Source organism: Triturus cristatus, chromosome 7, assembly GCF_964204655.1.
Source record: "Triturus cristatus chromosome 7, aTriCri1.1, whole genome shotgun sequence".
In the NCBI taxonomy this organism is placed as follows: Eukaryota; Metazoa; Chordata; class Amphibia; order Caudata; family Salamandridae; genus Triturus; species Triturus cristatus.
In genome coordinates, this window is record NC_140590.1 from 1,822,726,383 (window position 1) to 1,822,738,784 (window position 12,402).

A 12,402-nucleotide genomic window follows, 5' to 3' on the forward strand; every position below is an offset into this window, starting at 1 on the left:
AGATGCAGAATTACTCTTCTTGTGTAATTCCGCATACTCTTGTAAAATTCGTAGATAACTACACATGAGTATGCTAAATGGAATTACACTAGTCACGCCCACCCCTACTCAACATAAAGGGCACGCCTCTTTGGATGGGCAATCTCTTAGTTTCAGCCTGTACCTTAATGTCTCCTCTTCCCTGAGAAGATAAACAGTATCTTTCTTGTTGACAATCTGTAGACCCTCAATATACCACAGAGGCTGGCCCTGGGCTCCTAAAAACAAACAGTGGCATACAGAAGACTGATGACCCAAGGAGGAAAAACAAACTCCTGACATTGAGTCAAAGAAGTGTTGAATCTTAAGCGTTAACAGCTAGCATAGAGTAAAGGAGGCAAATCAGAAACATCAATCAATCATTGCATTTGTAAAGCAAGCTACATACCCGAGAAACGAGATACAAGAAAGATAATACAGTTTTCACAAGAAAAAGCTAACAAAAGACTGGACTGTATGAAACCAATAAGCAAACAATAGGAGAGAACAGATTAGAAAGAGAACTGAAAGTTAGAGCCCATGTGTGTCCACCAGACTTGTAATCATGAATACAGGGGATACACTGGAACCTTACTAACAGAAGTCAAAGATAAAAGCAGACACCTTGGACAGACGCTGTCAGTCTTCTATGAAGCACTGTTTGCACCTCCTTTTACGATCAGAGGTAGAGCGCACATGTTGCAAAGTTGTCTGCTGTTTTTGCCCTCACAACTTCCTCCAAAGGCATTATGACAATCAAAAACAGCAGGGGGGGGGATATTCACAACAAACTTTCGGAGACTGGTGTTATGCCAAAATTAGTAATGATGCGCTCAAACATTTTTTAAATACAAGGATGCTCTGCATTTTCAAAAACACAAGGAGATGATGTACGGAGCGCCGAAACTTTTCAGACACTCCCCCCAGTCACAGATCTTGGTTGAATCTATCATCATTTCTTTGGCTCACTTTGCCACCTCAGTTCAGACCCTGCTATAAGCAAATCAGTCTGACCCTGTGCCTCATGGGAACAGTCCAGCCTGAACTGCCAAGCCAGGTCTTCCCTGAACCGGAAACAAGCATCCTGGGACTGGTTTCTGGGTAACACCCTTCATCAGCCAGGCTAGCTTGAATCCAGTGGCAAAGTGAGCAAGGGACGCACGTCTGGTCATACCCTGCCAACTTAGGGTGGACAAAGCAAACACAAGGAGATGATGGACAGAGCGATGAAACTTTTCAGACACGCACCACTGCGTTTGCCCTAGCACTGGTGCTAATAAAGCACCCTAGGGCCAGCACAGGCACCCTTGCACCATGTTGCAAGGAAGCCTGCAATGCAAGGGTGATAGTTTATGTGCAGAAAGGGACACTTTAAAGCACATAAACAATATTCAAAGGCGATTTGTTAATTCCGTGGTCTTAGGGGCAGATTTATAGATGTGTCAGTTTCCTTTTGCCTGCTCCAAATGTCCTTGCGCCGCCAAAGATGCGCTGTATTTACAATATAGTGCTCCATGGTGCAAGGACTACCAGATGTGTCCGAAATACGGACGCATCTGTTGGCCCAAAAGTGACGCAGGGCTGGAGTTGCTCATGAAAGCACTGCACCACAACAGATAGCCCTGCGTCATTCCTTACGCCTGGTCTGAGCAGGCGTAGGGATTTTGATGCCGTGAAGGCATAGAGTGAAGCAGTGAAATGTTGTACATTTCACTGCCTCTAAATGTTGTAAATTTCACTGCGTCAGTTCTACATGGCTTTTTGCATGGGAACGCCTACCCTGCATACATTATACCTGACGCAGGTATAATGTGATCAGGGCTTTGCAACGTGACGCATCTCCCTAGATGCGTCATGTTGTAAATTGGCCGCATTTTTTGCGTCACCGTTGTGTAAAAAAAGTGATGCAATGGTGGCGCAAGGAGGCGCAAGGGACTTGTAAATCTGCACCTCAGGTTTTGGTGCTGCCCTAACCTTGTAAATATGAGGCAGCTTCAAAAGCAATGGGTGTTGTCGCGGAACATCCACTGTAGGCTAAGCGAAGCCTGAAACAGGGCATCATTTACAAAGTGGCATTAAGCCATGCTCAGGCTTACAGCCACTTTGTAAATAAAAAGAAGAGGATATCGCCACCAGAACATCACTAAAATTGATGTTCTGGTGGTGATATCCCCTTGTAAATACGCCCCTTGGTGTTAAAGGGACTTTTATGAGGTAAAATAATTCTCTAGATCATTTTCACATTATTTGGCATTGCAAGTGGCAAATCCCTGAACCTCGTGCAGATTCCCACTAAGAACAACAAGTCAGCGGTATATCCTCAGCCAGTCTGTGCACCACATTTTCCTCCAGCAGTCAGAATGCAGCAGTAAAGGGGCAGCACTCTTGGGCAGGACCACTTTCGGAGTCAGATGTGGTAAAGCACGAGTAACCCAGGAAGTTGCTCAGAGGACTCAGATTTGCACAGCTGAGTCTGCATTTGTGGCAGAATAAGTCCCTTCTGCCACCCTCTTCTCTGCGGCTTCTCATTCCTCTTAACTCTCACTGTGGAAATGTTCCTTTCAGCATCCACTGGATTGAACCACATGTTTAAACGTCAGACCGATGGCATCGCGAAGAATATTAAATCCAGGCAGGAGTTTGTATCATGTTCCACTAAAGATTATTTTATAAGCTGATGAGTTTTCAAGATATAGATTTCAAGTATTCATTTTCCTCTGCTTTTCCAAAGGTTCTAGAAAGTAAAGTTTGACGTCATATTTTCGTGTGATGGTCCTAGTAATTGTAGTGTGATTTGATAGGTTTGAAGGTTTTCTCCAAGGTCTTGTCTACTTCCAAGAACTACTACACACTCGTATTGTAAGAAAATATATCAAACTTGTAGATAACTGTGCTTAATCTGGAAATAAATCAGTAAGTAAACCAATTATCGGATATTCTCCACAAGTCCTGGACACACAGTCTCCCACCCTGCACAGACCTGCACTACTGTGACACAGTAAAGGTTATGCACACATGCGGTGAACAATCAGCTACTCAGAGTCTTCTGTTGGTGCTTGCTGAGGTGGAATAATCCCTTAATCGATGGGCGGGGCTTCTTTAGTTCTGCTATCTTGACCCTGTCTCTGAGGTCCTATAAATGGGGGATGCTCTGGTCCTCATCTCAGTGGAAAGAGCTCTTCTCCCCTCATTCCTAAGTGCGGATACTGAGACTGCACCGAGTGCTCAATCGCCATGAGGACCCTCCTTTTCTCCACGCTCCTCGCACTCGCAGCGGCCAACGTCCTACCGGCAGGTAAGTCCTTACACACATAAGCCCTAATGAAGAGTGTCTACATATTTCAAATGGGGTCATTAACTTCTGTTAGTGGCCCTATCAGGAATCGAAAAGAGTGCAGTGGTATTTCAGGGTGCGGTAATACTGCATGGTCATTCTTTGAAAACTTTGCCCACATAAGGAAGCAGGGTTGCAAGTTGGCATGTGGGGATCACTGCTGAAGCTAAGGATCCCTAGGGCATGAACGTGTGCTCTCCCAGTATTATTGAGAACCAGAATGACTGATTCACCCAGTATTACCACCCTTTAATCCCGCACAACCCATAATGAGGCACTTAAAGAGACTGGTTTTCTGGGTCACCAAAGCAGTATAGAATGAATTGACAATCTCAAGGGATTCATAGTCAGGAATAGACACCCAAGCTGCGAGCATATGGATGGCCCCTACAGGTAGCAAGTGAAATTGATGACTGCTAGTCAACCCATTGTGTGTTAAAACCTGATATATATGAAACAAGATTTTTCTTACTAGAAGCCTGCCACATTGAATGGGCCAGACAGGCCAAGGTGCCACAGATAGCACTAGCTGGGGCATGGCTAGAAGGCTCCATTTGCATAGAAACCTTCTTTACAGCAAATAGATACGAATAATGAAACAACAATTTCAAAGTGATTAAGAGAGTGCAAGCACTAAAGACAGAGGAGTGTAGAGAGCATGAAACAGAACTAGAAGTTGTTATTTACCAAGAGTAATTTTCCAAACTAAAGTCCTGATGTGTTTGCAATAGTACCTCTCCTCCTTGAATGGCATGGTGATGGAGGTTTCTATTCTGTCTTTGCTACATTCTCTGAAACACTTGGGCCAGATTGACCAGTTTCTCACACAGAGGAGTGCAGGAGCCTCAAATGCTGCCATGCATGAGAAGGAGAGATCAGAAGAATGGCATGTTTACTGAAATATGGCACTCTCCTCCCCTTTCCCTAGCACCGGCACTGAAATTATTGGCCGTGAGCCACTGAGACACCTTTGCCCCATAGTGCGATGGTGTCTCCGTGAGTCTAGCATGGGTTTTGTACTGCAAAGATTCTATTCTAGTACAAAATACCATGGATAGACTAATTTTGAAAAAAGTTCCCACTTTGTATGCTGTACAGTGCAGCACACATGGAAAGTCGTAGAATAAAGGAGAAAAAAGTACTTGTGATTTATGATCCTTTGTCCCTTCTCTCTCACACATTGTTCTCTGCAAGGGGTAAACTCTACATCCTGCTGGAGGCTGCCCCTGGTCTCTTGTGTTAAATGTCACCCTGCATATATTTACACTTGAGCGACACTAAGATTGAAGAAGGGCCATCAGGCATGTAAGGCTTTGAGTCGGTGGCCATCAGGTCAAGACTTGGCTCCGCCCGCTTAAACTTCCAGTGGTCTTTGTTAAGCACAATATCGAGCTCTGGGTGTTAACTTTGATGCATAAACACTCAGGTCTGACTTTGACATGGTGATCGGAAATCAATAAAGATGGTCAATGGGTTCATCAATCAGTGTATATTGTGGTTGCCCGTCAGTCGTCAGTAGTACATTTCCAGTGAAGTTAGGACAGATGTTCTGCTGGATGCGGAGAGCTGGATTTTGAAGACTTTTTTGATGAACTTGGTTCTGTTTTTAAGCCTGTGTTGTCTGCATTGCATTGTTTTAGGCGACTCTCAGCATGAGGATGTTGGTAAGCCCGGGATGTGTTTTCGTGACTACATCCAAAAACATGGCGAAAAGTTTGAGAACTTTAAGAAGAGTAAGGCACCCAAGGAGGCGTCAGAGCAAGAGGATCCCCGACACCATCATCTGCCGCAGGAAGAAGGACCCAATCCCTCCAGGACCAAGAAACCCTGCCGTAAACCTGACTTCTCCAAGCTGCAGAACTGCTCAGTGGACTGGGACTGCGACGGTGACGACAAGTGCTGCAGCACCAAGGTCGGCATGAAGTGCACCAGGCCGATGTTTGGTAAGGGTCGACTATGTCCTTTCCCTCTCTTGTCAAGATCTTTTGAGCCCTGTCTCTGGCTTTTATCAACAGACAAAGCTTACACTGTTGTCAACAGGTTATACCAGACAATAGGTTACCGCATCCCACATGCTGTCACCAAGAGTGTCCACAAAGATCACTGGGCCCAATCCACAAAGAAAAACTTACACTTTTGTGTAAGTTTACACCTTTCTGGTATTCACAAAGGTAAACTTAGACCAAAAGTCTAACTTTTAGGTATTAACAATAATGACCTCTGTAATGCTGAGAGAATACTTCCCAAACAGACACCTACCCAAGATTTATGTAACTCTTTAAATAACTTTTTTGTGGACAAAATCTCCAGTATGAAAGCCAGCATCCCTACCACCTCCAGTACGGAACCCCCGGACAACCTGGCAACTAACTCAGCTACCATGGATCACTTCCCTGTCATATGTCCTCAGATTTTGTCAGCATTAAAGACCCGCGTTAAATCCAGCTCCCCTAATGACTGTTGCCTCCCTCACATCCTAAGGGACGCCTTTTTCGTCCTACCTCATAGCGTGCTTCCCTTCCTAAACGAGTCTCTCTCACAGGGTAAGGTCCCTAGTGCCCTCAAGAACCCAATAGTGGTCCCTTTATTAAAAAAACAGGGGCTGACCCTCAGAATCCTTCTAATTACCACCCTATCTCTCTCCTCCCTTTTCTGGCCAAGATCTTAGAGGCCCATATGGCCAGGTGCCTTTCTAATTTCATCGGACAGTCAGAACACCTCGCGGTACTGGACACCTTAAGAGCAAATGCGGACCTGTCGGCCGCGTTTGACACGGTCGATCATAGAATTCTGATGGACCGTGTTGAACAGGCCGGCATACAGGGCTCTGCATACAACTGGATCAGGTCCTTCCTTGAAGACCAAACCCAAGCAGTACGACTTGCCCCTTTCACTGCCCCTAAGATCTCTACCTCATGCGGGGTCCTTCAGGGCTCGTCCCTATCCCCACACTCATTTAATCTCTACCTCATGCCCCTGATTCACTCCTTAAAAAACAGGAAGGTAACTACCTTCAACTATGCTGACGATCTTCAGCTCGTCTTCACCTTGGATTCCCCTTACTCTGTCCACGAATTCCAAGCCACTATGCTCCACATCCAGTGCTGGATGGACCTTAACCACGTTAAACTCAACCCGGGCAAGACTGAGCTAGTCTTGCCAGGGAAGAGTGAGATTTCCTGGGGCCCACAATACTGGCCGACAGAGCTAGGACTCCCCCACTCCCTCCCCTTCTGTGAAAAGCCTTGGGGTCACCATAAATGCAGATCTCTCGCTTAGAGGACAAGTGGGGGCAGTGGTCTCTACCTGTTTTCTCCAACTGTGAAAAATCAGGAGGATCGCCCACCTGCTGACCGACTCAGCCCTCATACAGGTCGTGATAGCCCTGGTACTCTCTCGTCTCGACTTCTCCAACTCTATTTACCTCGGCCTGCCACTGTTCTTACTCAAACGCCTCCAATTGGTACAGAAAAAGGATGCGAGACTAATCCACAAACACCCTAGATGGCAATCTGCCAGACACTTGCTGTCCAAACTTCACTGGCTACCTCTTGCCCAACGCGCAGCTTTCAAGACAGGGTGCTTAATTTTTAAGGCCCATCACTGCAGGAGCCCCAAATTCATCAGCTGCATGATTGTAAGGCATGCCCCACGCCGCAACCTGCGGTCTGCCCATCTTCAGCTACTGACTACCCCTATCATTAAACTCAAATGCCAGGGAGGGTGTAGGTTCTCCTACCTTGCCCCTAAATTCTGGAACTCTCTACCACTAGAAATCAGGATGCGCGACAACCTGTTGCGTTTCAGAAAGGCGCTTAAGACTTGGTTGTTTGAGCAAGCCCACGCATAATCCGCCTCCGTCTCCACATTGCCCAAGATCAGCGCCATGAAACCTCCTGGTGACCGTCCGCTTTAGAAATTCCTATTAACATAACATAACAAAGATAAGTTACTACTATTAAAGTTTGAGTTTTGGTCTAAGGTTACCTGTGTGAATACGGAAAAGTAGTAAACCTACACAAAAGTGTAATTTTAACTTTGTGAATTAGGCCCATTATGTTTCCTAATGAGATTTCCAAGGTACTTAGTGGAATTTCAGTTATTTTACTTACACCACATACACATTACACAATCCTGGTTACATTTATTAAAGGGCCTGTGGCTAAAACATGGGTGAGGTTTTGAGAATACTAGGGGTCTAAGCCCCGGTCTTGCAAAGAATATTTCTAGCATTGACTTCTTGAGTACCTAACAACAATTAATAGTCTGCTAACCACTCCAAAGCTGGGCCTGTTACACTGAAGTGTCTTTTCCTCCCTCTCAGACTAATTTTCCACCTTTACATCAGCTAACCCTGGAAAATGCTGTTGATTACTCCACACAGAGATGGCTCCACACTCCACCAAAGGGTCTGGGTGCTCCAGTCCTCACTACTGCCAAAGTGATCAGCAGGAAGAGACCTTTAGGTGTTTTCATATCAGGGAAATGGCATACCGCCTACTGTCTGCAAGCCGTAATGTCAATACAACTCAATGCAGGGCGCTTCTGTTAAATTGCTGGAACACACAAATGTGGAATAACAGGGTAGAGGATTTTTGCATTGTTTGTAGTGAATCAGCATCATTAGTCCTGATTTAATAGAACAGTGTAAAGTCTGAAATAATGCTCTGGCTGATGGCATAGATAGAGACAAGGAACTCCTCGAGCACTATTACCGTTAGGGTTCCCTTTTATCGATTGCGATTTGGGGCACCTTTAAATAGGTGTACCGTACACAAAAAGAGAAAGTGCGCCCTATTATATTGAAAGCCCTGCCCTCGGGGGAACTGCTAACTCGTGGTGCCCTAGGGGCAGCGCATTCAAGTAAAATATTGAGCGGCTGCTCTAAAGCGGCTTCTTGTTTTACACTGCAGGCGCCAACCTGCCTACAATTTTAAGAGGGAATAGAGATCTCTTTGCAGGTGGGTTCAGTGAGTGATAGCACCCACCTGCAAGGGGATGTTGGGGGGTCCATAGGACCCCCTTCCCTCCTCCAGAGGTCTGCCATCAGGTGGTGCATTGGCAGTGTGCCACCATTTTGTGGTGCACTTTCAATGCGCCTCCTGACATCTTCTTTGCCTCCGCGTTCGCGCCCATAACACATCGGGCGCAGAGGTAAAGACATTCCCTGATTTACATGGGGACATGCCTGCATCCAAATGACTTAGACTTTCATGGCCTACAGGACTGGCCTACGGGACTGGCCTACGGGAAGACAACATGAAATATCACTTCCCCCGAAATAAGGTTGTAACCTTTGAACACTTGACTCGTACCATCCAAAATATGACTGCGGACTATCCCCTGTTCAGGAAGCATTTCTGCATTGCTGCCATATTCTCTCCTCTTGGAAAATGTTGTTTCTCTGCGTAACTCATGTAAAAGTAGGTAAAAGCAGCTCCCTCGCTAAAGACACCTGGAAGATATGTGTAAAAGAACCACGGCAATATTGGCTAGTGTTGACCACTGTAGCTTTACTTTCCCTCTTAGTTTATTCCCCTAGTCTGGGTGTTGTCTGTTCTACTCTGGATGTCCTCTCCTTCTCTTATAACCCACAACAACATAACACAAAAATACAACGAAACACAAGCAGTGTATTATCCGCAGTGTGACAGGTCCTGTGAGACATTCTCTACTCAAATCAAGTCGAGATTCACTCAGGAGTGTGCTTGAGTGGTACAAGGTTTGCACAGACCAGGCCTATATGTGCTCAGAGTCCAGGCGCTTCATACGTTTCCCAATAGGATTTATACTTAATATAACGTATCGCTCTCATAGTGAGCCTCTCTTGTTTATTTCAGTTTTAAAAAGTCTTTACCCACTGCTGTGACGCAGCAACAGTTGATACAAAACTGGTTACCCACTGTTGCTCCACCATGAAGGGCTTCTAGGCCAGGTAACAGGGCTCCATGAGAGCCGGTCAGAGCAGTGCTGCTTGTCAGCCTTGACTGAAAGCAGGAGGCACAGCTGCAGAAGAGGGGGCAGGAAGGCAGGGGAGGTGAGGGGCTGGGTAAGAATGGCAGGTAGAGTATTTATCTTACTTTTGGGACAGGGATACATAACAAATCCCTTACTATGTATTTATCCCCATTACTCCCATTGCCCTTGTCTCTAGTTGAAGCCAGGGGCAGATGCTTTTAGGGGCCATACATGACAGAAATTATAGATCGGTTAAAGTGAATTACGGGGATGTTTTCACCTCAGGATTCTCAGTGACATCAAACACAACTTGAGTTTATCTCTAGTTGTTTATTTGACTTCAATCAAAAACCCTTTGTGCTGCCTAGCGCCAAAGCAGGCAATCTTGCACCATGGTGCAGGGGTGCCCGTGTTGTCAGCACAACTGTTTTTGTGCAGGAAGGCACACCTTCCTGCACAAAACAATCCTTAGAGGATTTTTCCTCTTTCTGTGTGTGCTGCAGAATGAAGCGAACATAAAAAGAGGAAGTAAGAAGGATATTTCTCCCTGTTATGCCTCTGCTGGAGAGGCGTTTATTTTTGGCTGATTATCAGGTTTACGAGGTCTTGTAAATCTGGAAATGCATCAAAAACCATAGGAGCTGCGTGAGAACACCTAGTAATGCCCACAGAATGCCTACCGAGTGCAGAGTAACGCAACGCAGCGATTTGAGTTGCATTACTCCTACTTTTTTGAGCCACGCAAAGCCATGCAAAGTGTCTAAGCGTGGCTTCAAAATTATGACTTACCGTTTGTGTCGCTCTTGCACCGCGTCGTCTGGCGCCAGAGCGATGCAAACCGATCAAAAAAAATGGACCTAGAAGTTCCTATATACATATATATGAATATTTCCTGAATATGTAGTAAGGGTGCATGTATGAAAGCATAAACGTAATACAACAACGCCATTTAAAGGGTTCTATTGCCCTCTGGCTATGTTCACTGTATGGAGATACGTGAATACATATGTCAATGCACTTCTATTGAAATTCTCAGTTCCTCAGTGGTTGACATATTTACCCAGCGGAAAAAACAGGGCGCCCACAAGCCCAGCAGTTTTGGGCGGGTTCATTATCAGGGGCATCCTAAGAATGTTGGTGGTCCTGGGTCAAATGTATTTTGGAGGCTCCATACTGGAACAGCTTTGAATTTAGGATCCAATTTCAGCTCCTTCATGCCCTCTTTGGCCAGGTCACGGCACTGCCCAGGCACACTGGTCCAAAGTACACATATGTTTACATCTAATATTAAGGGATAGTGACGTGTGTTCTCATATATCATGTGCTGCTTTGATCAAAAAACCTTTTTTTAATGGATGTTGCATGAAACAAAAGCACAATATTTCTCTGAAAATATCTATAATAAACTCTCACTCATCAGCCACATTAAAAATAAATTAAAGGAGAACAATACGTAAAACAAGCTGTTTAAGAATGATTCAAGGTCATCAGGGCAAGACTCTCTGCATACCAGAGCTGGCTCCCTCAGCCCCCTGAAAGCCTGGGGCCCGGGGCCACAGCACACTTTGCCCATGCCTTGAAACATCTCTGTTCATTACTCTCTCACCATGAAAGCGCTTTGACTCTTTCCCTCGGCAGGAGTGATGCTTTTTCAGGGTGAGACTCTGCCTACAGTAAGTTTGAGATTACCCAGAATGCTGTGGGTTTGTGTGTGTTCAAGGGTAGTTCCTCCAGCCCGAGGTAGGAATGCAGGGTTCTTCTGGGTGTGACAAGTATGCAGCCAGCAGCCAGCCTGGACATGATGATAGCTCCATCTTCCCTCTGACATTCCCTTAAAACTTTCTTTTCGTTCTAGAAGAACACAAGGAGGAAAGAACAGAGAACCATGGAGCTGCTGAATCTGAAAACGAAGAAGAGAGAGGCGCAGAACAAAAGCGAAGAGAAAAACGACATCACAGTGAAGATCACGAAGACAAGAGTGAACAGTCAGAATCAAAGGAACGAAGTGAGGGAGAAGAAGGGAGAGAAGGACAACGAGAAAAAAGGAGTGCAAAGGGAAAGAGGGGTGAGAAAGGAAAAGGTGAAGGAAAGGGTAAAGGCAGAGCTGGAGATAAGGGTGAAGGAAAGGGTGAGGACAGCGGTGCACAGAAGGGTGAAGGAAAGGGTGAGGGCAGGGGTGGACAGAAGGGTGAAGGAAAGGGTAAGGGATATGGAGAAGAGAAAGGTGAAGGGAGGGGCAGGGGCAGCGAGGGAGAAAAGGGACAAGGGAAAGGAAGAGGCGAAAAACACCCGGGTGGAGACAATAGCGAGGGAAGAAAGAACGAAAAGGAAAGAGAAAAGAGGAGTGCAAAGGGAAAGAGCGAAGGAAAGGGACAGGGAGGTAAAGCAGGGGGTGCAGGAGGAAAAGGTGCAGAACATGGGAAGGGGTCAGCAAAAGGTAAAGGGAAGAAGCAAGGGTGAGGAAAGGGTGTCAAAGAACAAAACGAGGGCATTGGAGGGGGGATAAGAGCACAGGAGGGAAGGGGGGCAAGAAAGGAAAGTGATGGGGAAAGGAATTGATCCCTCTCAAGAGAAAGGAAAAGAGAACGAGAAGAAGGGAATGCAGAACAGCCTGGGTGTGGTCAGGGATACAGGAGTGATCATTGCATTGTTTTCTTCCATCTGTAGATGAAGTTGTGGAAAGAATGTAAATCAAGATGCTCATAAAAATACTGTAGATATAGAATAAAACAGCACAATAAAATCCACGCCCAGAGTCCACGCGCAGTCATTTTGAATCATATTCTGTCGCTGTCTGTGTCTGGCAAGGTACAGGATTGAGGGGCGTTGAAGAGAGCCCAGGCATCATTCATGAAACACTGTCCTCACTATGTGGGCTTTTACTCAAAGCAAGCGGGAAAAAAGAGAAAGACAAGCATTGGCAAATGCAATAGATCTAGACTCTAAAACACAGAGCTGGTGGCTTGGCAGATGCTTTTTTTTCATTAGCATTAACATGACAAAAACAAGCATTTGCAATGCAATCGGTCTCGCCTTTGGGACCTCATAAGCATTTAGCTATGCAGCACATTAACCTAGGTGCTGAAACATCT

At 45.7% G+C, this 12,402-nt stretch overlaps 1 protein-coding gene across 2 annotated transcripts; it reads left to right on the top strand.

Moving 5' to 3' along the window:
- Positions 1 to 3,191: 3,191 nt before the first annotated feature.
- On the top strand, positions 3,192 to 12,040 carry LOC146813286 (uncharacterized). Of its 2 annotated transcripts, none has more exons than XM_085614740.1 (3): positions 3,192 to 3,313; positions 4,993 to 5,295; positions 11,166 to 12,040. In XM_085614740.1, exons 1-3 carry the CDS (start codon positions 3,253 to 3,255, stop codon positions 11,768 to 11,770), a joined length of 969 nt encoding a protein of 322 aa, XP_085470866.1. In that variant the 5' UTR covers positions 3,192 to 3,252; the 3' UTR covers positions 11,771 to 12,040. The 2 variants fall into 2 exon arrangements, with proteins under 2 accessions (XP_085470866.1, XP_085470867.1); XM_085614741.1 differs by having other exon boundaries at positions 11,169 to 12,040.
- The last annotated feature ends 362 nt before the right edge of the window (positions 12,041 to 12,402 follow it).

Coding starts and splice junctions, on each gene's coding strand:
- LOC146813286 (XM_085614740.1), top strand. CDS start 3,253: ATGAGGACCCTCCTTTTCTCCACGCTCCTCGCACTCGCAGCGGCCAAC. Junction 3,314..4,992: donor GGCCAACGTCCTACCGGCAG/GTAAGTCCTTAC, acceptor GCATTGTTTTAG/GCGACTCTCAGCATGAGGAT. Junction 5,296..11,165: donor GTGCACCAGGCCGATGTTTG/GTAAGGGTCGAC, acceptor TTTTCGTTCTAG/AAGAACACAAGGAGGAAAGA.